We start from the raw sequence: 26,546 nt of genomic DNA on the forward strand, positions 1-26,546 counted from the left end.
TAAATAAACTTCATAGCCCTTCATAGAGGGGGATAAACGTCCTTAGCTGTTGCATCTGGCCCGCGGGCCATAGTTTGAGGACTCCTGCTATAATCTATAGCTTTGATCTGTCTGAAAACTGCCTGTCATCTTCTTTAATTACTTATCAATTGGGGAAGAAAGTGGTTATTGTAGGCATTATTAACCCCATTTTACAGATGAGGAAAGCTATACCCAGAGACCATTTAGTGCTTGTCAGTAGTTGCACAACTGGTCATTAACAGAAGCAGAATCTGAATCCAAGATTTCCCCACACTGAGAGTGTTCTCTCAGTAAATATCGCCGTCACTAAGAATGAAGACGGAACGAATGTTTGTATAAGGACTGAATGTTTGTATAAAGAATTGTGGGTAACTAAGCTTCTGCCACGTTGGCTTTTGTTATTATTAGGATTATTATCATGTGTGCTTTGATGTACATTTGTGCTCCATAGTTCTCTCTCTGGATGCAGATGGCGTTTTCCATGCAAAGTTTATTGGGATATCTATTATTGTGGAAAGACAGCGTGGGATGGCCGATGAAGAGCCGGCCCCAGAGGGAGGTTTTGCGAGGGTTAATGTTGAAAAATTATCCATGCATAGCTTTTGAAAATGAAAAAGCTTTAATAAAAAATAAAATAAAAGAGATCATTGGAAAAAAATAAACAAATATCATCTCATCTCCTGCCCTTCCTAAGGCTCAATTGGACAACAGTCTCCCAGAATCGTTGTAAGAAAATTCTGCAAACTGAAAATATTTCTATAGAAATGGGAACATTTTATTCATATTTTAATTATTACTATAAATCGTCAGTTATTGTTTATTCATTATTTATATTATTATGAATTACAAAGCCTGAGTTATTATTCAGCCCACAATCATGTGTCTAAAACAGACACACATAATAGATAACTTCTTCATTTGTAAAATGGGAAAGAAGGTGAATCCCTATGAAACCCTCCAGCTCTGAAGACTTACTCTTTGTGACCCCATTTGGGTTTTTCTTGGCAGAGAAGCCATTATCTTCTCTGGTTCGTGAGGAAACTGAAGCAAGCCAAACTAGTCCAGGCTCCTACAGATAGGAAATATCTGAGATCTAATTTGAATTAAGGTTTTGCTCTCTCCAGGCCAGGCGTGACACAACCCAGCCACCCCATTAAGCACTTTCCAGGCAACCAAAGCATTCCCAAACCCTTCGTCTTAATTTATTATTTCTTTTATATATATATATATATATAGCATTATATATTATATTATTATAATGAGATTATAAATAAATTAGAAGAACATAGCATAGTTTACCTCTCAGACCTGTGGAAGGGAAAGGAATTTGGGACCAAAGAAGAACTAGAGATCATTATTGATCATAATACAGAAAATTTTGATTATATTAAGTTTAAAAGTTTTATATAATATATATTATATGTATTATATATAATAATATGATATTACATATCATCTATTATATAATATATAAGTTGTTATGTATCATATAGAAATATACATTTATATATTATATACGATGATGTATAATATAATATATATTATGTATGATAATATATAATACAATATTATGTATATTATATATATAAATAGTTGTTTATTTATTATCATCTCACCACAAACCCATGATGTCTGAAGAGCAGGGATTACTAGCAGATTTACAGACAAGGAAGATGGAAGCTGACTTTTGGAGCCCGCACTCCAAATTAGTAGCAGGTTCAAGGCCCCAGCTAGCACCTATTTTCTGCGGCCAAGTTCAGAAATCACGTGGGAGGGGCTCTTGCTTAGGAAAGCACCAGGACAGCTCCCACAACGTCTGCTAAGGAGTCTGGGGCTTGAGGACCTGCCTGGCCCTGCCCTTGGGGACCACGCTGCAGCCAGTGATTCTGCCACAAGGGGGTGCGATCATCTCAGGTATGATGGATGCTCTGGGGGGCTCCCAGCAGGGATCTGCTGCAAGGGCTCCAGAGCCCCCAGATCCAACTGCCCCATTTTAGAAAGAGCCAACAGAGGCCCAGACACCTGCAATTGTTTACCCACAACCTCACGGAGATGAGATCTGATCTGAGCTCCTGGACTGTGGAACCAGAAAGTCCCTTCCCAATAAAGAAAGAAGCTTGTCTGGCAATCAGAAGTATTTGGGAAAGGCCTTTGCAGTCATCTCCCAGTTCCATGGGGAGCTCCCGTCAGCCCAGACCACCCCTTCCTGAGACAGGACTTTGCTACCACCTCCTCTTTCTGCCATGAGTCCGTCCAGGGAGGACCTTGAACAGCGCATTCACCTCAGTCCCCTTCATGGGGCCTTTCCAGAGAATCTGGAACTCAAAGTTTTAAAAACAAATGTCAAAAATTGTTTTTCCATGTAACTGGGGGAAATAAAATGCTAAATTAAATAATAGGGGAAAAAAGAATGTAAAGTCCTTAAATATTGCTTGTTTTGGAATGTATAGGGCTGGGCAATGCAAATATAATAAAAATGATAAAAAATTTTAAAAGAATTGTTTATTGTCGTCTTTGTATCTATAGCAGTTTCTCTGTCCCTAAAAAATGATAAGCTGTTAATAAATACTTGCTAACTGACTATACTTCAAACATATAATAAAAAAGGCTGATTATGTCCATTTTAACTAATTTTTAAAAACTTTTTTACATTGCTGTCACTTCTCAATGATTTCCCATACTCCTCCTTAATTTTCCTTCCCACTAAGAAGTACGATTGAAACAATACAGATATTCACAATGGTATACCTAATGAGGTATACTCCATTCCACACCTGTAGTCCACCACCTCTCTACCAAGAGGTGAGAGGTGGGAGTCACAATGAGTTCTCTAAAATTCTGACTAGTTATGGCAGCAATAAGAGTTCAGATGGTATGGCTGTCTGAAAAAAAAAAAAAAGATGTACATACAACATGCTTTTACCTTTAATCTATATCATTAACATTTGCTCCATAATCAAGAAAACAATAAATCAATCCCAATTTGTAGCATTTGCAGATTTCCTAGAGGTAAATTTAATAATCTTTAAGACAACTGCAGTATATCCCTGAAAAAGTTTTTCCAAGGTTGATTTTCTTTATGTTTATTAAGTTCAGTGTCTAAATTCTGATTATATTCTTATCAATCATCAGGGAAGAAAATTCCAATCCATCTATTAGTTGCTTCCTCCAGTGCTAAACAAAACTTGTTGATAAAAAGATATTTCTCAAACCTAATCTAAAATTCTCTTTTTACTTTTTTGTTGGAGGCAGCTGAGGTTAAGTGAATTGCCCAGAGTCACACAGCTTGGAAATATTAAGTTTCTGAAGCTGGATTTGAATCCTCCCGATTCCAGGGCAAGTGTTCTATCCACTGTGCCGCCTCGCTGCCCCAAACTGTCTCTTTTTAAAAGACAATATCAGTTCTTTGTCTGGAGGCAGATAGACTTCATCATGAATCCTTTGGAATTATCTTAGATCATTTTCTTGCCAGGAGTAGCTAAGTCATTCACAGTTTTTCACTGCTACTGTGTACAACGTTCTCCTGGTTCTGCTCACTTCACTTTATATCAGGTCATGAGTCTTTCCATTAAATCTCTCTTATTTCAGGCTAAGCCAGTTTTCTCTTAATCTGTCCATTCTTGGAGACGACTACCACATTCCTTACAATAACTATAAATAAGAGGTATCACTAGCCTGTCAGGAGACATCCCGTTTTCCAGAGCGAAGGCCCAGCAAGCACAAGCTGTGCCCTGGGCTTGACGTAACAGTAATCCTTTGCGTTCAACCTCCGGACCTGACGGCCCCTGAGCTCAGGCAAGCTCCACCGGGCCCAGATATGAAGCCCTGCCATGAATGGTTTTTGTCACAAGACACCTTGCCTTGATACTCCTGCTGACACACTATATTGTTTGGCAAGAACATAAATCAAGGCCCTGACAGGTGTCTAGTTTGCCTCCTTCTTGGCTAGTTACTTCTCCCATTTTGAAATTAAATTTCTGTTTGATTCCTGACTCTCCTTTCCCCCGTCTGCTCTACTCTGCCCAATAACAGACTAGAGACTGATTTAGTCCAGTTGATGGAGACGTAGAGGAGCAAACTCTCTATAAGATGGTCCTGATCAATATCATTAACCACTGACATCCTCAAATATATTATAATAATAACTGATATCAACAAGAGCTTTGAAATCTGCAAATCACTTTGCATTGTTGTTATTGTTATTTCTGATTCCTCCCAACCCTGTTTGAGACTTTCTTGGCAAAGATACTGAAATGACTGGCCATTTCCTTGTCCGGCTCATTTGACAGCTCGGGAAACTGAGGCAAGCAGGGGGAGATGACTTGCTCAGGGTCACACAGCTAGAAAGCATCTGAGGCCAGATTTGAGCTCACAAAGCGTACCTGACCCTACTCCATCCTCATCCATTTCCATTGACTCTAAATCTGGAGTTAGTTCTAGCCAGGTCCACGCCGCATTGAGTCCACTAAAAAAAAAAAAAAAAAAAAAAAAAAAAAATCAAACTCATTTTCAAGGCAATTTACCCAATGGTCCATTTGGACCAGTTTCTCAGTGGAACATAAAGTGACATTTTTCACAAAATGTACCTGCAGTGATTCTAGCGGGTTCAGGATTACGTCACCAGATGTGGGAACCCAATATCCTTGCTCCACTTCCTGGGACTGGCTCCGATCCTTCCGTCCCTTTTTAAGTTTAGAGCCCACAGTGGAGTCAGGATTCTAGCCTAAGGGTCAATGCTACTTCCGGTTCTAAACTGCTGTAAGGAAGCATCATGGAGTAACGGAGCTGCAAGAGACGACGGAATATTAACTCCGGAAGGGCTAGAAAAGTGGATCGCTCGCTCAGTTGACAGGCGTTGAGGACTTGGCGTCCGCCAAGCACTGAGCTAGGCTAGGGACTAGGGGACAAAATGAAACGGTCCCTGCCTTCAATGAGCTTTCATTCTATTAGCTCAAGGAGTCTTCAGATTTTTTAAAAATTAATTTACTTTAATGATTATGCTCTTCCTAGCTGTGTGACCCTGGGCAAGTCACTGAGCCCCAAATGCCTCAGCCAAAAAAAGGCATTTTAATGCATTTTTTAAAAAGATTGAGTTTTCGATTTTCTCCCTCTCCCGATCCTTCCCCTACCCATTGAGAAGGCAAGCAATAGGGTATCAATTATACGCGTGAAATCACACAAAATGTTTCCATATTAGCCCCCTTTCAAGAAAGAGGAAGAAGGAAAGGGGATGGGGCTATGAACTCATTTTTAAAGGTATTTAGATACGTGAACTTTAGTAATAATTGGCCCGTTGTAATTCTGTGCGTATTATTTTAAAAACAGTTTTCTGAGGATTCATAGAGTTTAACAGCTGCTAAAGGGATCTATGACCCCAAAAGGCTGAGTCCTGGGGTTAGAGAAACGGTCCGTGTGTGTGTACCTGGGGCATCGGCGGTATATAAGTAGCCTCGCATACCCTAGGTGCTCAATAAATGCTCGCTGCCTGCCTGGTGCAGCCTGCTCTGCAGGGACTGGGCGTCGGGTTTTCTCTGGGCTCGGACCCTCCTAGCCCCGCCCCCCGCCGCCCAGGCTCCGCCCCCTCCTCTCCCATCCCAGAACTGCATTTTGAGCGAGAGGCGGGGCCCGGAGGGCGGGAGCCAACAGCATCAAGGGCGGACAAAAGCGACAGGTGGCGCATTCTCGCGAAGGCAGGAGCACGCGTGTCCGCGCAGCCCAGGCTAGCCCGGGGCCGGATGCTTCCCTGGCTAGTCAGAGTGGAAAACGGAAAGCATACGCAGCCCGAAAGCCCCGGAAAGCCGGCTCACGCAGGCGCAGTGCGTCACCGCCGCCCCACCCGCGTGCCCCTCCCCCTGCCTGGACCGACACACATGGTGGGAACGTGAGTGGGCGGGACTTGCCCCGGGCCTCTGGGCCAATCAACTCACGGAAAGCTCCGAGCCAGTAGAACGGGCGCTCTGAGAGCCGCGGAGCGGGCAGAAAAACATAGAAAAGAGATTACTGGTGGAGGTTCCGAGAGGGGGCGTGGCCTAAGGGCCCAAGCTGGGCGGAGCGGCGGCGCCGGCCGCAGTCCGGGCGGTGATGGCGGCGACTGCTGTGGTGACGGTGACGGCCGCGGCCCCGGCCCCGGCCCCGGCCCCGGCCCCGGCCCCGGCGGAAGGCGCTTCTTCGGTGCACTGGTTCCGCAAGGGGCTGCGGCTGCACGACAACCCGGCGCTGCAGGCGGCCCTGCGCGGGGCGCGCTGCGTGCGATGCGTCTACATCCTCGACCCGTGGTTCGCGGCCTCGTCCTCGGTGGGCATCAACCGCTGGAGGTGAGGCCGGGGCTGTCGGGCGGCGCAGGGGAGAGGCCCGCGGCGGGGAGGGGGCGAGAGAGGCTGCGAGGGGAGACGCCGGAGGGACGGGAGCTAGCGCGGGAACCCCCTGGAGCGAGGCGGGAGGGGACGGGGGGGGGAGGGGAGAACGGGGGGGGGGCGCTTTTAGGCGCCTCCTGTGTGCCAGATACCGCGCCAGGCCCTTTACGGACATTGATCTATTGGAAGAGGGAGGAGTGGGAGGGACAGGGCAAGGACTGGGCGGGGGGCGAGGCTTCCCGGAGGAGAGGGAAAGGAGGGAGGTGTCAGCGCGGGGGAGGGGGATTTAGGGACAGGGTTCAGAGCGGGCATCTGGCCAAACCCTTCCGCCCGGGCCGAGCTGGCCTGAGAAGGGTCTGAGGGGTGTTAGGGAGGTGGGGGTGGAAGGTGAGTTGGGGTCTCTGGGAAGAAAGGGCTGGCCGAGCCTCACAGACCGCGGCCCGCCGGTGTGAGCTGGAGCTGGGATCAGTGGGGGCTGGGCTTCCAAGCGTAGCCCCCCATCCTTGCGGCACTTGCCTGGGCAGGCCCTTGCTAGATCCCCGGCTTCCTGAGTTACCCTCCTTCTCCCCCTCCCCGTTGTTGCCCGGTCTGTCACTGGGCTGGCTTCTCCCTTTCTCATGTAGGGAGCGGCCACCCCCACGCCGAGTCAGTCGGGAGTTGGCTGATATTCCAGAGAGGACGGGACAGGCCCTCCAAGGGCCGGACACATGATAGCTCGTGTTTACTAGCCAGGTTTGAGACACCGTGTCCCCGGGGCTCTCGGAACTGCGGCAGGACGTGCTGTTTGCACTTGCCCCGGTGGCTCCATTAGTGGCTCCCTCCCCCCGTGTCTGGCTGCAGCTTCTGACCCTGGGGCCGCTTAATGGCCCCGTGTGCCCCCTTGGTGGGGAGCCGTGCCCCTCGAAGCTGGGTGCCCCGGCGGCGCTCCCCGCGCTTGTGTCCCACTTTCCATAAATAGTGCCCGGGATGTTAAACTCATGACCTCAGAGAGCAGATGACGCGCCCGGCATCGGGATCAGCATCACTGCCCCTCCCCCCAGCATCTGTTTTAATTAGAAACCGAATCGGAGCCGGGCCTGTCTCTGTGCGTCCTCCGGGGGCAGCACTCCCGCTGGGCCAAGCCGAGAGCCTGTCTTGCAGCTGCTCCTCTCCTTACCATTTTATGGGGCACTTCCTGACTCATGGGGATGGACTCCTCTCATCGCTCGGAACAGGGCCCAGAGGTCCAGAGGCCAGAGCCACAGCCTCCCCGGCCGCGGTATTTAATGGAGATTGGACAGGACCGTGCTGTTCCCTGAAAAGTGCCGGTTCCTAATTGCATTTGAACTTGGCAGGAGCACTGAGTGGCAGGATTTGGGCACTGGCCATGAATGTTCGTGTGCCACAGCGAGCCACGGGCATCAGGCTTGTATGTTGTGGGACTAGTTCTGAGCCCTCATGCCCTGCCCAGGGGCAGCTTTTCCAGGCCTGGTAGGGAGTGGCCCAGGAGGACAGAACCGAAGGTGCAGCAGCCTAAAACGGGGGAATAGGCTAGCCTAAGGCTGGGGAGCTAAAGGACTCCTCCCCCGTGGAGGCAGCAGGGCAGGACCACAAGGAGGCATTCCCCTCCCCCCCCCAAGCCACTTGGCCACTTGCAGATGGCCTGGCACGCACCAGCCAGAATGCACCCACTTGCGCAGTCAGACTCCAGCACCCGTGCAGCTGCCTGGCAATTGATGGGTGTTGCCTGGGATGTTATGTAGCACAGGGCAGAGCTGAGCACATTCGTGAGGGATGCCCTGTTTTTTCTAACAAATGCCCCAGAAAGTCACTTGATCCTTCTGCTTTCAAGGTTCTGTTTTTCCATTTGTCCATGGGGGGGGGGGGGGCAATCTCCATCCTCACCTTTCTAAATTAGAAGCAAGGAAAGCTTTTTATAAGTGCAAAAGATTCAGCCCCTAGGCCCTAGATACCCTTCCTATTGGGGTAATAACACATACAACACAGACCAGAAACCTGATCCTACTGGAAAAGTGCTGCTTTCCAGTGTCTTTGTGCCCCACATAAGCAGCCAGCTGAGGCCCGTGTGATGATGGAAGGCTGGCCAAGGGCAAGGACCGGACCCTAAAAAGCCTCCACTGCACAAAAGCAGACTCTACACCCTCTTACAAAGAGCAAGTACGGACTTCCAGTCATTTTATAAGGGGAGTCCTCTTTGCCAAGGACTTGGGCTAGAAGTGACTGGACCTGGCAAGGTCTCATTCGTCCCTTGCATCCTTGTCCATAAAGGAGGGGTCGGTCTTCAGTTTGGCCATGGACCTCTGGCATCCCTGACCCTCCCACCACCCGGCCCCTGCTTGTGTGTGTACCTGTGGCCGGGATGGTGGCTCTCCTGCGGTCTGTTCCACAGACCCAGCCGGCTGTGCTGGGATTCCCAGCTAGTCAGGGAACTCTGAATTAAAGCTTTGCTTTGGGGAGATTCGCTCAGAAGGCCAGGAAAGGCAGGCCGGGGCCTTTTATTTTCTTCCTCCTCCCACTGAGAGAGAATGAGAGCTGGGTGGGACTGCAGGAAAGGCCTCTGTTTATATCTGATGCAAGAAGGTCCTTGTCTGCCAGGGCTGGCTGGGCTCCAGCTCAGCCTGATGTTATGCAGAGCCGACTGCTCTGGAGGCAGGGCTTCTGCTCTCAGCTAGGGTCGGGGCTGCTGCCTCCCCCAGGCGGGGGGTCCTGTGCCCACAGCCAGGCTGACCAGCCCAAGGCCTCTGCCTTCAGGGGGACCCGGAGAACAAAGAAATTCAGCTGGGCCTCTGCCTGGACTTCCTCTGTAACACTAGCACAGCACATGGAGCCTGGCGAGGGGGCGCCCCCTCTCAGAAGGACAGACAAAGGGCGCCGTGTCTCCCTAAAAGATGAATCATTCTGAACATTTATCAGGCACCTGCTGTATACTGAATATTGTGCTACGCTCTGGGGCTACAAAAGATGCAAAAAAGAGCATTGGGAAGCACCAGGCTAATGAGGGAGACAAATGCAGACAAATATGTACAAAGTGAGAGAGATACGAGATAAATAGGAAATAATTAACAGAGGTCATCCTCTAGAATTAAGAGAGCTTGGAAAGGTTTCAGTAAAAAAGGAAACCAGGGAAAGTAGGTGGAGAGGAAGCTTGATGTTAATGATGAGAATCAGAATGAAACAAATCAGGCAGGCAAAATGTATGCTGCAGATTAAAAATGGCTGCAGGACAGGTGCTCTGTGGGCACTGAGCAAAGCGGTGACATTTTCTGATAAAAAACCCTCCTGCCCAGGTAAGGTTCTTGGAGGCTGGCTCCCCTGGAGAGCAGCAGGGGATAACTCAGGGAGCAGGCCCGATGCTCATCCCAAGAGTCCCTGGCTCTGCCCAGACACTAAAGAGGTGAATGTGGGTTTGGGGGCTGGAATGTTTTGGAGGAGCCCGCTTCCAGCTCTGTTTTCTGGAGCTTAAATCAAAGGTCCCAGAGCCTCCGGGTAGAAGGATCTGAGAGTATTTGATCCTGCCCCTGGTCAATAATAATTCTCTCTCCCCCCCCCCCCCCCCCCCCCCCCCCCCCCCCCCCCCCCCCAAATCACACAGGCCTTCAATCTGCAGTTAAAGACTTCCAGGAGTGAAGAGCTCTCTTTGTTAACCAGTTTCCCTCAGGCCCGGCTTCAGGCTGGCTCCTTGTCCTGCCAGAGGAGGCCCAACATGGGCCCCACCACCTTTCCCATGGTCTTCCTGCCTAGGCCAGGCTCTTCTCGAGAGCCTTGCTTTTTCCAGCCAGCCCTCTGACCCGTCACCATCCCATTACACTTGTCTTAGACCCTCACCCACGTAAGGCTGCCCTCCATACCAAGTCATCCCAAGAAAAGGACCCATTTTCTAGGTGTTCTCCCCCAAGACATTCTTTATTGCCTCATCCCAATAGGAATATAATTCTTGGATTTTAGGGGTGCAGCAAGTCCTAGCAGGGTCACTTTCACTTAGGGACCAAGCAACAGAAAGTGGGTCTGCTTTCCAGCCTTGACCCTTCTCAGTTCAGAGACAGACTGGCCAGACACTGGGCAATAAATTAATTTAGCCACCAAACTCATAACTGCCACAGAGGGCCACCTGTGGGGGGGGGGGGGGGGGGGGGCGGAGAAGGCATCATAGCCTTAAACATTAAAGTAAGTAGGATGAGCAGGAGAAGCAGGGGGGAGACGTTGCAGGATCGGGAGGCAGAGAACTCAGCCGTTGACTTCTATATGCCTTTAGGTTAGTCACTTAACTTTCCTCATCTGTAAAATGGAGCGGCGGACTGGGAATCGAAGGTTCTGTGGCAGTGATAGCTTGCAGCCTTAAGCCCACAAGCAGCCAGAGCAGCCTCTGGTGGCTGTGGAAAGCCCAGAAGGCCACATTTAGCAGACTGCTGATAAACCAGAGTGGCCAGAAAAGGACAAGCAACATAGGGAGGGATTCCTAGAAGGAGCTGGAAGGACCTGGTTTGGAGAAGGCTGTAAGGGGTAAACTTGCTGGCAGCTACCCAGCTGCCCACAGGGGAATGGACCACACTGGGCACAAGGGAGTCCTCAGGAGGCACCGCTGGCCTCTGAAGGGTCTAGTTCTCTGTTTATGTATGGGGTTGTCTTCTGGGGGCAGCTTAGCCTCCCTCTACCCCCGAGACATTGCCTCATGGCCTAGAATGTAAATTCCCACCAGGGCCCCACAGGTCATCACCAGGGGCCATCCTCACTTCCTCAGGGCACAGTGATGGCACAAAAGTGGCTCATTCTTGCTTCGGCTTTCCATTGCTGAAGGCATCGGCTTTTCCAGACTCACACAAGCTTTCATTTCTGTCAGGCTGATCCCTGCCCTTCCGCTCTTCCCAGGACAGTCCCTGACACGATGTTTGGGACCGTGCAGCCGCCCGGCAGTGGACGTCAGCTGCAGCCTTGGAGGGTGTCAGCTGGGGACACTCCTCCCTCCCGCCCCATGCAACGATAGGCCGGGTCCCATCGTGGGCAGCGTGGAAGTGTCCACATGTGGAGAAGACACTGCTGCCCTCCCTGTCTTGGTGCCCGTTAGAATGTTGGAACCGTAGGGACACAAACTAGGGGGCGGTCGCCTACAAGTGAATAAAAGTCCCCAAAGTCTTCCTGATGGAGCCATGATGGGGTTTCCAGGACAGACAGACATCAGGAATGGGCTTTAGAGTCAGAGTGCCTGAGAGCTAATGGTTTCACCACAGCCAGATTTAGGTTTTTCTGAGAAATAGAGTGAAAGCGTTCTGGTTTACAGAAACCACCTGGCAGCACAGCAAAAGGACAAGTACAGAAGTGACGGCAGCCTCTGCAAGTCCCCTGGACGAGACAGAAGCTGCCAGCTTAAGGACAGCAGCAAAGGCTTCTTCCTCTACTCTGAGGCTCTCTGTACACAGAGCAGCCTCCACGGAAGGCCGGAGAAAAGGGCTCAGTTTGACCTGCTGGGCTTGTCAGTATGCAGGGGTCATTGCTGAGCCAACAACGGGAAACGGGTGGAACCAATTTCTAAAAAATTACCCTGACAGTTTGATGACAAATAACCAGTGTTTCTGTGATGCTCCGAAGCTTGCAAGTTTGCAAGGTGCTTCACATGCATCATCTCTTCAGATCCTCAAAATATTCTGTAAGATAAGTTATCCCCATTTTATAGATGAAGAAACTGAGGCTGAGAAGTTAAGCAACTTGCTGCCCAGGATCTCACAGTTACCATCTGAGAAAAGATTCAAATTTAGGTCTTCCAGACTCCCAGCATGAAGCTGTTCAATAAAGGAGATGAAGGACTTGGCCAGGGTCACATGACCAGGATGTGGTGAAGTCCAGCTGTCCGGCCCTCTGTGCGTACTACCCAGCAGAAGGCCGCTGTCATTGTGGGCTCTGTGGTCCGCAGGCCCAGGCCTTCTCATCTGGAGAGAGAAAAATCACTAATTTCTCCAAACCTTTTGACTCAAAGATCTCAGGGTTGGAAATGAGATGGATGCCTGTCGGTTGGGGAGTGGCTAAACAAGCTGTGGTACGTGATGGACTGATTGCAACAGGAGAAGTGGTGACTCTGAGGGGTTCCAAGAAGCCTGGGAGACTTAGATGAAGTCAGAAAAATAACGGCACCGACCGGGACGAGAAGGAAGCAGTCCCCCAGAGGTGCTGTGTGACCTCCGGGACCACCGGTGCTCCAGAAATGAAGCTCCCTCCTTTTCCTGGCCCTGGGGGCCCAGCTCGTGCTCTGCTGCTTTCTTGTATTTTCTTTTTCTCTTTTTGGTACAAGAGATGGTTTTCTGGGCAAGGGAGAGGAGGGAAGTTAAGGTGATGTTAAAAAAAAAAAAAAAACCTAACCACAAACTTTTGTTCATGCAGAGAACTGCTTTTGTTTGTCTCATGTCACTAATCTTGCTTCAATCCTGCAGGTTCCTCCTCCAGTCCCTGGAAGACCTGGACATCAGCTTAAGGAAACTGAACTCTCGCCTCTTTGTAGTGCGAGGACAACCGACTGATGTGTTCCCAAGACTCTTCAAGGTAAGGGTTTGTAGGTGGTGAGAGAAATCCAACTTGAGATTCTGCCCTGGGCAGCTCGTCCCCCCTTTCCAGCTTTCTGGGGGCTCCCCCAGACTCCCCGGGGTGCTCAGGGAGTGGGAGACCTGACCTGGGCTGGCAGGATGAAGGCCGAGTGAGGGGAGCTCCGGCAGGTTGGGGAGAGCGCTGAGAAGTCCCAGGAGACGGGTTCTCCTTAGAAAGGCTTTTCATCCAGCCCAGACACAGCCCAGCTAGTGGGCTGTGGCTTCCTTTCCAAGCCAGCCAGGCTGGATGAAGGACGGGCCCGGCCAGATTATTGGGGTGAGAGGAACCTCTGCCCTCCTGAGCGAGGGCCTGCCTCGTGCACAGCGGCGGCCGCGACTCCTGCTGCATCCAGCTCTTTGCTAAGGGGCCAGGCCCACTGCTTTCCCCTGCTTGGAGGAGGGAGCCAGCCCTCAAAGCAGGGCATTCTGGGATAGCGCGCTCTGCCCCCCCTGAGCAGCCCAAGCCTGGGCCGGGGTTCCGGGGCTTTCCCTGGCCATGGCCCCCCGGGTCGTGTCCCAAGGCCTCCTGGCCGGTTCACACTCCAGCTCTAGGTGGAGGCTTGCGGCCTTGCTCGGAGCTGAACCGCCTCTGGCCTGGCGGGAGGGAAGACATGGAGGACCCTGATTTTAGGGGGTGGCTGCCTGCGCAGGGGCGGGCTCTGGGGCCCTCGGCACCCGCCCCGCCGAGCTGCCCGGAGAGTCGGAGGGGCGGCCATCAGGCTCACTGACCAGCGGCCGCTGCTGGGGCTCCGGCCCGCCAGGCCTAAATTCGCGCCTGGCGGGATGGGTTAGCTTGCCAGTGGCCTCGGGAGGTTGCTGTGGAAACCGGGAACCATGGCCCTGCTTAAGCCTGCCAGGGAAACGGGTGTGCCCCCGGGGAGGGGGTCTGCCGAGCTGGGGGGGGGGGGTCAGCGCGCTGACTGGGCCCCCCCCAGAGCCGCCCCTGCTTGGGGCGGGGCCCCCAGCCCGGCCTAGCGGACACTTCTCCCCAGGAATGGGCCGTGACCCGGCTGACCTTCGAATACGACTCGGAGCCCTTCGGGAGAGAGCGGGACGCGGCCATCGTGAAGATGGCCAAGGAGGCCGGCGTGGAGGTGGTGACGGAGAACTCCCATACGCTCTATGACCTGGACAGGTGCGGGCCGCGCGGGGGGCGCTGGGAGGGGGGGCTGGGGAGGGGGGGGCCCCGGCTCGGGCCGGCCGCGGACTTAGCCCAGGACCCCCCCTGGTGGCGGCTGCCGGGAAGCCGCCTCACGCAGCTCCGCGCGTGAGCAGGGGCCGCTGGAGCCGCGAGCGTGGCGCCCCTCCCCCTGCCACGTGAGGGGGTGGGGCCCGAGCCCCCGCCCACAGGCTTTCCCAGTCCGGGCTTGCAGCATCTGCAGGGCAGGGAGTCTGGCTCTGGGCAGGGGCGGCCCCCCCCTCGGAGCTCCCAAACATGAGGCTTCCGGACGGAAGGAGGCATCCCTGGCACCCCGAGGCTACGGCCGCCCCCCGGGAGCGCGGGGGGAGAAGCGCTCCTAAGGATCTCCCTGCCGGCTGGGGCCGGGGCTCCCAGGGGCGCGGTGGGGGGGGGGGGGGGGGGGGGGGGGGGGGGGGGGGGGCCTGCCCGGGAGGGCGGACCTCCTCTGGCCGGCCTTCTGTTCTCTCGGCAGCTCAGGCTGGGCGCCCGGAACTGGCTCGGTGCCCGCTTTGGCAGGCTGCCCGTCGGTGCCTCAGTTTCCCCCCCTGTAAAAGGGTGCCGCGGCAGCCACTGAGGGACAGGAGCCTTCGGGCCTGTGGGGGGTTGTCGTTGGGGCGAGCAGGCTGGCCCTGCTGCATGAGTGATGCCGGGTGTCCTTTGGGATCCGCAGGATCATTGAGCTGAATGGGCAGAAACCGCCCCTCACCTACAAGCGCTTCCAGGCCATCATCAGCCGCATGGAGCTGCCTAGAAAGCCCGTGAGCGGCGTGACGCGCCAGCAGATGGAGCGGTGCCAGGCTGAGATCCGGGAGGACCATGACGAGGCCTACGGCGTCCCTTCCCTCGAGGAGCTCGGTAGGCCTCTCTCTCAGGGCCCAGGCTCCTTGCCGGGGTTGCTGGCCCTAAGATGGGGACCTCGCCAAGCTGGAGCCGTGGGTCTGGGGACGGGGCCGCAGGGGCAGGAGGAGGGAAGCTGGGCCCAGGGAGAGCCACAGCCCGGAGAGGGGCAGCCCGGGGGTGGCGCCCTCCTCCTTGGGGAGACCCACCTGCGTCCCTTTGACTCGGCTCTCCTCTGCCAGGGTTCCCCACCGACGGACTGGGCCCGGCTGTTTGGCAAGGAGGGGAGACGGAAGCTCTGGCCCGACTGGACAAACACCTGGAAAGGAAGGTAGGAAGCCCCTCTCGGGGAAAGGTGGGTTGCCCCTGCAGGAGCTTTGGGACGTCCCAGGGACAACATGGCCCCCAGATTCTGGTTCGCCTCGCCCTCGGTCTCTGCCTCGGTCTTCTCAGTGAAATGGGGGACGTGCTGAGCCATGGCTGTGACAACAGGGCTTTGTGAGCGGGAGCCACATGAGCACTAGGGGCAGCGCCCAGCTGCCCCCGAGTCCTCCGGCACAGGAGGGGGCGTGTCCCTGGGGGAGCCTGTGGCCCTGGCCCCCCCCCCCCCCCCCCCCGCCTTCCGCCTCTGCTCCAACTTGCTGAGGGCTGCCCTTGCCCTAGTGATGTCGCTCAGTCCTCCCCGCCGGGGCCCAGCCCCTGGGCAGCCACGGGACCTTCTGACTCCAGTCAGGTTGGGCTGGGCCGACCTGAGACAGGCAGGAGGAGCACTGGTTCCAGACTGGTGGGATGAGCGAGACCCAGAAAGATGAGAGAGGCGCAAATGTCACACTTCAGGGGCTGAGCCTCCCTTACCCCGGGACCTCTGGGATCTCTTCGCACAAGCGAGGAGGAGCCCAAGGTCAGCCTCTGGCCTGTTCAAGGCCATGAGTCTCATCAGAGGTGAAAAAGGTGGCTTGGCTGCCTGTCAGCTGCCCCTGGGGCACAGGGCCCTCATGCTCTTTGGGGGGGACTTGAGAGCGTCCTGTCAGTGGCTCGGCCCCCGCCTCCTAGAGGTTCTCCAGCCCAGACTACAGCCCGCTCACAAGGAAGGCCAGGCTCTGGCCAGGGGGCTCCTTGAAGGGTTGAGGCTGGAGGGTCTGGCTGGCATTGCTGCCGCGGAGGAGGGGGGAGGCTCCTTGTCTTCCTTCTTCTCTTTCAGGCCTGGGTCGCCAACTATGAGAGGCCGCGGATGAACGCCACCTCACTGCTGGCCAGCCCCACGGGCCTCAGCCCCTACCTGCGCTTCGGGTGCCTCTCCTGCCGCCTCTTCTACTACCGCCTCTGGGAGCTGTACAAGAAGGTGAAGGCCCCTGCCCCAGCCCCCTATGGAACCCGGCCTAGCTCCCAGCCCCCTGGCCCTAAGGAGAAGGGCTCAGAGGCAGTGGCGGCCGGTCAGCAGGATTTGGCCTCAGTTCCCTTGGGTTGGGACTATCGGGAGCCGTCCCAGCCTCGGAAGCAGATCGATGGGCAGCGTGATGCAGCCGCCCCCACAGGTGTCCCACTCTGCCCTTCGGGTGCCTCAGCTTCCTTGGCTGTAGATGAGGGGTTGGGGTCTGCAGGTCCTTGCTGACTTTACAGCCAGTGACCAGTCATTTTGGGCAGCAGTGTACTTATTTAACTGTGGGCTGCCTGCTTCCCAGACCCAGAAGCCTCGTGGGCTTCCTTCACCAAGTTTCAGAGGTTGAGTCTTGTTCGTATGTAGAAAGGAAGAGAGACAGGGGGCCTGAGTCTGACCTTGCGAGCAGGGACCTCCTGACCCCCTGCCCGTTCCAGCTGCTGCCCTGTCCCCTCTGGCGGGGCCTGGAGCTGTGGCCCTTGGCATTGGGCCATTGCTCCAGGGGGGCCTCCAGGGCTGCGTAAGGCCCCAGGACTTCGGGCTAAGAATCGAGCCCACCCTCCTCTAAGAGAAGGAAAACCAAGACCCAGGGAAGGACGTCATCTGATCTGGCTCATCCCAGGTCAGGAGGAGCAGAGCTGAGAGCCGGGCGCAGTACAGGCCCTCTCCCTGTGTTCAGACTGGCAGCGGCCCCCAAACTCCCCCCACAGCAGGGCCTTAAGCCAAGGGTTGGACAGAGGGCCAACGACCGGGGCTTTCCCTTCTCCCTTCAGGTCAAGAGGAATAACACACCGCCCCTGTCTCTGTACGGCCAGCTCCTTTGGCGCGAGTTTTTCTACACCGCGGCAACCAACAACCCCAAGTTTGACCGGATGGAGGGAAACCCCATCTGCATCCAGATCCCCTGGGACCGCAACCCGGAAGCCCTGGCCAAGTGGGCCGAGGGCAAAACCGGCTTCCCCTGGATCGACGCCATCATGACCCAGCTTCGGCAGGAGGGCTGGATCCACCACCTGGCGCGGCACGCGGTGGCCTGCTTCCTGACCCGCGGAGACCTCTGGGTCAGCTGGGAGAGCGGCGTCCGGGTGAGTGTCTCCCACAGCCAGGACCGGGCAGGTGGACCCAGCGGGGCAGGGGAGGCACTTCCCAGAAGCCCCCGCAGGGGACCTGGGTTCCAGCTCTAGCTCTGCTAGTCCTTGAGCTTCGGGAAGACGCCTCCCCCACTCACCCTGATTTCCTCAGTCTCCTCCTCCCTTAGGTGTTTGATGAGCTGCTCCTGGATGCAGACTTCAGTGTGAATGCAGGGAGCTGGATGTGGCTGTCCTGCAGCGCCTTCTTCCAGCAGTTCTTCCACTGCTACTGCCCGGTGGGCTTTGGTCGCCGCACAGACCCCAGTGGAGACTACGTCAGGTGGGGGAGAGAAAGTGCTGGGGATTCTTGTAGAACACGAGCGGGTGGGTGGGGGCATGGGGAGTGTGAGCGAGGGTGGAGGGCCATGGGGATTTTGAGGGAGCTGGGGGGGGGGGGGGGGGGGGGGGGGGGGGGGGGGGGGGGTTGTGGAGTGTGAGCGAGCCGGGCCCTGTGTGCATTGTAGGCGATACCTCCCCCAGCTGAAGGGCTTCCCCTCGCGCTACATCTACGAGCCCTGGAACGCCCCCGAGTCTGTGCAGAAGGCGGCCAAGTGCATCATCGGGGTGGACTACCCCAAGCCCATGGTCAACCACGCAGAGACCAGCCGGCTCAACATTGAGCGCATGAAGCAGATCTACCAGCAGCTGTCGCGTTACCGAGGCCTCTGTGAGTGCGGGTCCCGTGGTGGGCCGAGCCTGTCCCTGGCCGGAGGGGCCAGCCGCAGCCTCTCTCTGAGCCCCAGGGAGGGTGAGGAGAGCTGGGCTCCGGGGGGCAGAGGGGCCACCCTGACGCTGAGCCTTCCCAAGCCCCACTTTGGTGGGGGTGCAGCTTCAGAGTTCCATCTGGTCTTCCTCCCCCCATCTCACCCTTCCCTGTGCCAAACCCTCCTCAGGTTTACTGGCCTCTGTCCCGTCCTGCATGGAAGACCTCAGCAGCCCCATGGTGGAAGCAAGCGTGGGCCAGCCGGGCCTTAGCAGCGCAGGTGAGCCGCGGCACCCCGAGTCAGCCTGGCAAAGCCACTGTGGCGGCTCCTCCCGGGGGCACAGCTGGGGCCTGGCTGTGCTGGTGCCCGGAGAGGCCTTTACTTCCCCCTTCTCTTGCTTGTCCTTTTCCGCCTCGGTCTCTCCACTGCCCACAGAGCTCAGCTCTCCTTTCATTGCAGGCCCAAAGGTCCCACCCTGCCCCCCAGCGTCCCCTAAACGCAAACACGAGACCCCGGACGAGGCTTGTGGAGGGGAGCACGGCAAACGGGCCCGTGTGATGGTGGCAGTGCCCGGACCAGAGCTGGTGGGCAGAGATGTGTGAGAGTGAGGGGCACCAGCTGGAGGGCGGCAGAAGAAGGGACACGGTGAGTGCCGGGCACCCTTGGCCTTCTCCGGGAGGGCCGGGCAGGGGACGACTCTGAGCCCCCACCCTCCTTGTACCCCCACCCTCCACAAGTTGCAGGGGGTTATTTAAGATCCCTTTAACTTTGGATATTTTCAGAGCTTCTAATAGGAAAAAACATCAGAACCCTTCCTCCCTTTGCCTGCAAAGTTTCCTAATCCCTCCTCACCTCAAAGTGAGCTGAATCTGTAAAAGGGGGAGGGAAGACCAAGAGAGGGAGCACCACACACAGGGCCTGGGGGTGCTGCCTTTGCAGACCAGAAGGAGAGACTGACTTCATGGCATAAAACAGGCTCCCTGAGGCAACACTCCTCCCCCTTCCCTTTTCCTCCTTTCCCTTTCTCCCCCTCTCCTCTTCCCCCTTCTCTTTGTCCCCCTCTCCTTTTCTCCTTCCTCCCCTTTTCTTTGTCCCCTCCTCCACTCCTCTCCCCCCTCTTCCCCTTCTTTCCTTCCTTCCTCCCTTTCCCTTGGTCCTCCTTCCCCTCTCTTCTTTCTCCTCCTCTTCCCCTTCTCTCTCCCTCCCCTTCTCCCTTCTCTTTGCCCCCTCCCCCTCTCTTCTTCCTCCTGTTTCTCCCTTCCCTCCTCCCCTTCTGTCCTCCTCCCCCTCTCCTCTTCCTCCTTCTCTTTCTCCTCCTCCCCTTCTCCCTTCTCCCCTTTTTTTCCCCCCTCTGTTGTTCCTTAAGCCATGGGAAACAACTAACCTTAAAACTGGGTGCCCATTGGAATTTTTGCCAACATGCTTTCTTTTCCCCCAGATGGGTTACCCCAGGGAATCAGGTTATTCCCCCTGGGCTTGTAGCACACTTGCGTCATACCATTTCCCTGGCATTATTTTTTACCCATCTCAGAGGGACCAGGAACTCCTTTCTTTGGACTCCTTTTTTGGAGAAAATTCCCTCTTCACCTTGGGCTTCCCACCCCAAAAAGGCCCCATCAAAACCCGTCTCCTCATCTTAGTCTCTCTCCGATTCTTGAATTGAGGATGCCATCGTCCATATCATTCAGAGCCTCTTTTTCCTCGGCCGACTCCTTCTTTCTTTTCTTTCCTTCCCATGAGGTAGCATCAGCTTGGCACCCAGGGCTCCCTGCCCTCCGTTCTTTTCCTAAATCCTTTATTGTTTTGAGTCGTCCTGCATTGTCCTGGGAGCATTGAAGGCCTGGTGAAACTTGTCCTGGTTGGGAGACAGGGAGCTGCCCTAGCTGGGGGAGGCAAGCAGGTGCTTTGGACACGACTGAGCGATGCCCTGAGCCAGCAGCCAGTTGCTGAGCTGTGACTCGGGGTCCCGTGTCATGCTAGGAGGGGCACATCCTGCTGGGATGGTGCCGGACGTGCCCAGGAAAGAATAAATGCTACGAGACAGAGTGGGCCAAATGCCACAGGAACAGACGGATGAGAGGAGTCTGGAGACAGGATTTTTCTAGCCTTTTACCTGTTTAGCTGCGTAGCCTGGAGAAGAGACTTGGAGGCTTAGTGGGAGCTGTTAGGTAGCCGAAGGGCTGTCTGGAAGAGGAAGGAGAGTCTTTGCTCTGCTGGGCCCCCGAGGAGACAGCCAGGAGTCATAGAGGACGTCAAGAGGCCCGTTTGGGCTCCATGTCCAAACTTCCTCAGCTCTATCCAGTCTTAGAATGGGTGATCTGAGAAGATGGCAGTTTGCCCTCAGGAGGTCTTCAAGCAAAGAAGTCAGCACTTGCTGGGCACGTAGTAGAGGGGGATTCTTGTCCAAACCGTAAGATGGCCTCTTGCCCATCCCTTCCAACTTTGAGCCTCTGTGAAAGGGGAGCCTCCTGTGGTCATTGAAGACCTAGGAGAAAGAGGAGGAGATGGGGAGGAGGATGCTGAAGAGCTTCTGAGACAAGCTGCTGTGTCTGGTCCAGAACAGGAAACAGGCCGAGCAGGCAGGGCCCTGAGAGTAGAAAGCGCGCGCAGGCTGGGTTTTACTTTGCAACACAGGAGACTCTCAGGTTTAGTCTTGCAGGGGAACTTGGAGGGCACCTGGCCCAACATTGCTTTTTTCCAGATGAGGATCCAGAGTCTCAGAGATGCCTTCTCTCACACAAGCAGGCAAGCTGGGGTTTGAACTCAGATTCTCTGACAATTGATCCAAGATTTGGTTATAAGGAAAGGAAGTAGCCTGAAAAATGTACGGAGGTGGGAATGACTGTGACACATTCGAGGACAGTGACAGGATGGGTCTGATGTAAGTGGAAGGTTTGTGTAGGAGATATATCTAACTATGTGGGAGACAGCCTTGAATGCCCTGCAGAGCCACTGAGAATGTCTTTTAAGCTGGGAGAGTGATTCCCTCCAAGAAGGGATAGAAAGATTGCTCGGTATTGTGTACAAGTTTGATCTGCAGGAGGAATGTTCTTGTTGCTTTCCAGGCAACCCAACCTCAGATAGTAACTCCTGGAGTGAAGAGTTGTCTTTTTTTTAAATAATTTTTTTTTCCAATTGTTAACATTCACTTAAAATTTTTAAGTTCCAAATTGATACAGGTTACACTTGTGCTGTCATGGAAAACACATTGTTCCACATGTGGAAAAAACAGGCCAAAAAGGAAGAAACACAAAAATTATATCTAATATAGGGGGAAATAGTACGATTTGGTCTGATTTAAGACAGAATCAGTTCTTTCTCTGGAAACATAGCATTTTTCATCACGAGTCCTTTGGGGTTGTATTGCTGAAAAGAGCTGTCATTGACTAACTAACAGTGTTGCTGTTATTGTGCACAGTGTTCTTTTGGTTCTGCTCATTTTACTTTATTTCAACTCATATAACCCTTTCCAGGTTTTTCTGAAACCTGCCTCTTCATCATTTCTTATGACACAATAACGTTCCATCACATTTTGTGCAGCCATTCCCTCATTGATGGGCATTCCCTCAGTTTTCAGTTCTTAGCCACTGTGAAAATGGTTGCAGATGAAAATGGTCGAAAAATATTTTTTCCTTTTTTATGATCTCTTTGGGATACCGATCTAGTAGTGGTATTTGCTGGGTCTGTACACAGTTTGATTACCCTTTGGGCATAGGATCAATTGCCCTCTAGAATAGTTGAATCAGTTCATAACTCTACCAACAATGTACAAGTGTCCCAATTCTTCACATCTTCTCCAACTTTTGTTTCTTTTTCTATCATATTAGCCAGTCTGATAGGTGTGAGGTGGTGCCTCCGAGTTTAATTAGCATTTCTTGAATTAGTAGTGATTTAGAGCACTTTTGTATGATTATTGGTAGCTTTAATTTATGCTGGTTCATATCCTTTGACTGGGTATCACTTAGGGAATACTTTGTATTCCTATAAATTTGACTCGATTCTCCATATCTTTGAGAAACGAGGCCTTTATCACAGACACTGTTGCTATTAAACAATTCTCCCAGCTTTCTCTTTTCCTTCGAATCTTGGCTGCATTGATTTTGTTTGTGCAAACCCTTTTTGATGTACTATAAAATTATCCATTTTACATCTCATAATGCTCCATGAGACTTGCCTTCAAGAAAGACTTGCCAACTTGTCTCTCCCTGCCCCAAGTCTAATGTTTCTTTACTAGATCCTGTGGCTGCACAGTCACTCGCCACCTTCTCAGCACTTTGTGAAATGGGGACAACCCATAAGCTGCCGGCCTGCCTGCCTCTGTCCTTCCCAGGAGGCTTGTGCAGATAGACTCCCGAAACCATGTCTTGTGCCAATTAAAGCATCACTGGCCCCTCGGTCAGAGCCCACCCTGTGGCTGGATCCGCAGACAGGGGGACTGATGCATCAGAAGGGGCAGACGGGGGTGCCGGTCCCCTGAACTCTCCCCCTTCTCCCACTTAGCTGCTATGGCGTTCTGAGGGAGTCACTTTGTGTCTCTGACCTCACCTTGACCAGCACTCCCCTTGAGATAATTCGGGTGTGAAGCAGCCAGTCCTTGAGAGTCCCCTCGGCTCCCCGTTGGGGAGCCTGCTATTTCTAGGTCACGACTGTGGCCATCCGTGGGAAGGACTGATGGGGGTCATTATAAATGAGTCTTAGCAGAAGATGTGTCCTGAGACTCTGGGTCAGAACCTTCTCCAGCATGGATGTTCCTAACTTCCTCTTCCCTGGGGGAGCTTTCAGTGCGCTCTGCCCAGTGAACCAAAAGAACAGGCCCTCCTTCCAGCTGGCTCCCTGTAATCCCTAAAGCTGCTTACTGTCCTGATTCCATTATACCCGGGCTTTTTGCAGATTTTTCTCATTATTTGTCTCATTATTCACCATTTGGGGGGAGAAGAGGACTGAGTGTTTGCCTCCCTCTCTCTGCAGAGCAGCCCCTTTGAGGATAGCCAGAAGCCTCACCCCCATCCCTTCTCTCTCCCCCCTTGGGGGTAACTGCATTGACCTTTCATGGCCTCTTTGGGACCTGCTGATCGCAAGGTCCCAGCATGTCTGAAACTCGGGGAATTTCTGGGAATTTTGACTGTAGGATTCTAAAATCAGGACCTTGCGAAGGAAACTGAGGCCCAAAGAGAAAAGACTCATTTGCCTTGGTGGTCAGGGGCAGAACCCTGGTCTTCTGTCTCCCCAGCCTGGGCCTGGGCCTGGCGCCTCCCACAGAAGGCTCTGGGCTAGGCCCCGAAGCCCACCCTGTGGGCCACCCCCAGGCCCCTCACCCCCAGCCTCAGCAGGCCGAGCACTGGGGCCCTGGGGAGCACTGAGAAGGGCATCGGAAGTGCTGTGTGGGCAAGGGGGTGCAGCCTGTCCCATTCCGTGCTGGAGAAGTGTCCGGGCTTCTGCCTCCCTTGTGTTAAAAGGAACCAGATGCCTGGGAGATCTCTCGCCCCATTTTCTCGGGGCTCCTCCCTTGCCTCCTCTTCTGTTCACATCCTGAGGGCCATGCTCCCGCAGAGGACACAGGCTCACCTGGCTCAGCTGCCTTGCCCCCCGACCAGTGACTCGGAGCTCACCTCCCGAGGGCCGTCTCCACCTGGGAGTCACGGCCGCCGGCCCCTCGGCACCTCAGTAACGCCAGTTTTGCCGTGGCTCCCATGGTTCCAGACCCGGCCCCCCCCCCCACCGGCCGCCCTTTTTCCATAGCGCCAGGGCCAGCGGACATTGGGGATGACTGGTGGAGGGGCTGCTCCTCCACCTCAGGATGTAGGCTCATTGGTTTTTTCCCTTCCAGCCGCAGAGCGGAGCAGACGCAGAGAGAGGCCGTGCTGCCGGTGACCACGAACTGCGGGGAAAGCCGGTGCCCCGGGAAGAGAGAGTGTGTGTGCCTGTGTCTGTGTGCAGGATGCGGTGGGCAGTGGGGAGGAGGGAGCCTCCCCCCGGATGTACCACCCTAGGCACCCCGGACTGTGGCTCTGTGCCCCCCACCGGCTGGAGCTTGTGGTTCAGTTGGTGAGCTTGCCCAGCTGCCCGTCGCTGCTGTCAAGGTGCCAGGCCTGCGCTTCCGCTCCCATGAAGACCGTGATACTGTAGCCGGGGCAGGGGGCCCAACACCGGCCTGGCCCCCCATGGGTCCTCCCTTCTTCAACTACCCAAGCTCCTGAGGCCTAAGGGGAATGGGCCTGAGCCCCTCCCTGGGCCCAGCTGTCCCACCTACCCTGCCCCCCTAGGACCCAGATAAGCTTAAAGGGGAACGGGGTGGGGGTCTTCAGCCAGTCACAGGGTGGGTTCTTAAGGGAGTCCTCCCAGTGGCACCCTGCACTCCTCCCCTCCCCCCACTGAACAGGGGCTGCCAGCTCGGCCAACTGTGCTCCCTGCTGTGGTCCCCAAGGCCTTCTGGGAACCGGTCAGTGTGCTGGGATGGCTGGGGAAACCAACCGAGGGGAGGCCAGGCCTCGAATTCTGGGGGTGTCCAAGGGCCCCCCACCTCCATCATCGCCCCCACCCCCAGCCTCCTACCTCCCCTAAAGGGCTGAAGGTCTGCCTGAGGCTGGCGGAGATAAACCGTGGTGCAGACAGAGTGTGAGGGACCCCGAGAAGTCTTCCTTCCTGCTCCAGCCTGTGGCGCGGCTGCAGAAAGAGACTGCGTGTGTGTGTGTGCGCACCTGTGCTGTGTGACGTGTGTACATGTGTGTGCGCGCCTGTGCTGTGCCGTGTGTGTGTACATGTGTGCTCTCTGTATATGTGTCTAACGTGTATGTGTGCGTTAGTGTGCATGCCTGTGCTGTGTGATGTGTGTACATGTATGTATGTGTGTGCGCGCCTGTGCTGTGCCGTGGCTGCCCGTGCACCTGTATGGTTCTGGGACACCAGGCTGGCCCCGGGCCTCGTGTCACTTCCTGCCACGCTGGGACACCTCCCTGGCTCCGCCCCCTGCCCCCCCTTTCCCCCCAGCCTCCCCATCTCCCCTCCCCAGCTTCAGGGGGCTCCGGCACCTTCTTCTTGATGTGTCCCCAGCTTCTTGTCCCAAGAGTACCCTGAACATTCGGCTGTGACCTTGAAATGCACTTTGTCCCAGGGGGTCCGGAGCCAAGAGCAGTGGGACTGAGGAGAGCCCCGAGCTCCTGCTGGCTCCAGCTCGGTGCTGGGGCTGCTGCCCCTGAGCAGACTGGCCTGGGGGGGGGACATGAATTGGGGTCCAGACTTGGTTTTTAGCTTGTCAGATAATGGCTGGCTTCCCCCCCCCCCAGATACCAAACCACCCCCCACCCCCATCCCTTCCCTTTTATTGGCGGCTGTGGCCTGTCCCGGCCTAAGTTGCCGTTGGAGCAGGAGGAGCCGGGCTTGGAGGGGCCTCTGTGGGCCTGGTCGGAGTTCTCCCTCCCCCTGCCTTGGTCTGGCCTCTGGGGCCCAGCCTCTGGGACCCGCTGCACAGGGCTCTGCCCGGAGTCATCCCGAGGGAGGCGCGGGCAGCCCCGGGCCCGCTGTATGGAGAGACTGCAGAAGCTCCTGACGGTTGGGAAGGTCTGTTGTGTTGCCCACGGGCTGCCTGTAAAATACAGTCTTGTTTTCTAACCGCCTGCACCTGGCCGTGCCCTCTGTGCCGTCAGCTGTGGGGTGGGCTCGGGCTGGGCGCTCACTCCTGCCACGGAGGACCGTGCTTGCTGGACTTGGGGGCTCAAGGAGAGGCAAGGTCCCCGGGCCCAGGAGAGGATCCATTAGCCAAGCTGTTGGACCCTAAGGGGCAGAAAAGAGGTCCCTGGAAGCCCAGAGAGCCCAGCAGCAGCACAGGGAGGGGCAGGGTTTGGGCGAGCCAGTGTAGACACTGGCCTTTGGGCTGGCAGGTATCTTGCCACAGCCGTGATCTGCCCCCTGGGAGCGTCAGGGAGGGGATCCCAGCCCCCATCTGGAGAGCTCCCGGCCACCTTTGGGACAGCTGCTGGCCGTGGGCCCGTGGCCCCAGGAACTGCGCCCGCCCAGCCCTCACCTCCTGGTCACCGGGGTGATTGGTTCGGCCAAGCAGAGTCCAGTTAGAAATGGGGCTCCCGCCCCTTGGCCTGGGAACTGCTTTTGAGCAGCAGCTCTTTCTGAACCGGACCCGGGCCAGCTTCCCTTTTGTCCTCACCTCCTTTGGATCCTGGGGCTTAAATGGCCTGGGGGAAGGGAAGTCTGAAGTCCTCACCTGCTGGTTCCTCCCAGAAGCCCTGAGCCCCATGTGCTCCTACCCATGGTGGCTGTTTCCCACATAGGCTGAGAAGGAGCCCGGGAGCACCTGATCTTCGTGGCGATGCGATCACGGGCTCACCTGAGCCTAAAGTGGGGTGGGCTGCCCGGCCGTGGG

General features: G+C 55.1%; 1 protein-coding gene across 1 annotated transcript; it reads left to right on the top strand.

The window, feature by feature from the left end:
* Window positions 1–6,038: 6,038 nt before the first annotated feature.
* Window positions 6,039–25,782, top strand: CRY2 (cryptochrome circadian regulator 2). Its single transcript, XM_031944003.1, has 12 exons — window positions 6,039–6,335; window positions 12,794–12,902; window positions 13,936–14,078; window positions 14,794–14,978; window positions 15,203–15,291; window positions 16,162–16,302; window positions 17,112–17,423; window positions 17,597–17,748; window positions 17,933–18,135; window positions 18,362–18,451; window positions 18,632–18,817; window positions 24,000–25,782. Exons 1-11 carry the CDS (start codon window positions 6,103–6,105, stop codon window positions 18,772–18,774), a joined length of 1,800 nt encoding a protein of 599 aa, XP_031799863.1. The 5' UTR covers window positions 6,039–6,102; the 3' UTR covers window positions 18,775–18,817; window positions 24,000–25,782.
* Window positions 25,783–26,546: the final 764 nt, after the last annotated feature.

This window comes from Sarcophilus harrisii, chromosome 6, assembly GCF_902635505.1.
Source record: "Sarcophilus harrisii chromosome 6, mSarHar1.11, whole genome shotgun sequence".
Taxonomy (NCBI): domain Eukaryota; kingdom Metazoa; phylum Chordata; class Mammalia; order Dasyuromorphia; family Dasyuridae; genus Sarcophilus; species Sarcophilus harrisii.

Bases quoted from the DNA above. Each gene is read 5' to 3' on its own strand.
- CRY2 (XM_031944003.1), top strand. From the start codon at position 6,103: ATGGCGGCGACTGCTGTGGTGACGGTGACGGCCGCGGCCCCGGCCCCG. The intron at 15,292-16,161 runs GTAGGAAGCCCC...CTTCTCTTTCAG, and splicing joins ACAAACACCTGGAAAGGAAG to GCCTGGGTCGCCAACTATGA. The intron at 18,452-18,631 runs GTGAGCCGCGGC...CTTTCATTGCAG, and splicing joins GCCGGGCCTTAGCAGCGCAG to GCCCAAAGGTCCCACCCTGC.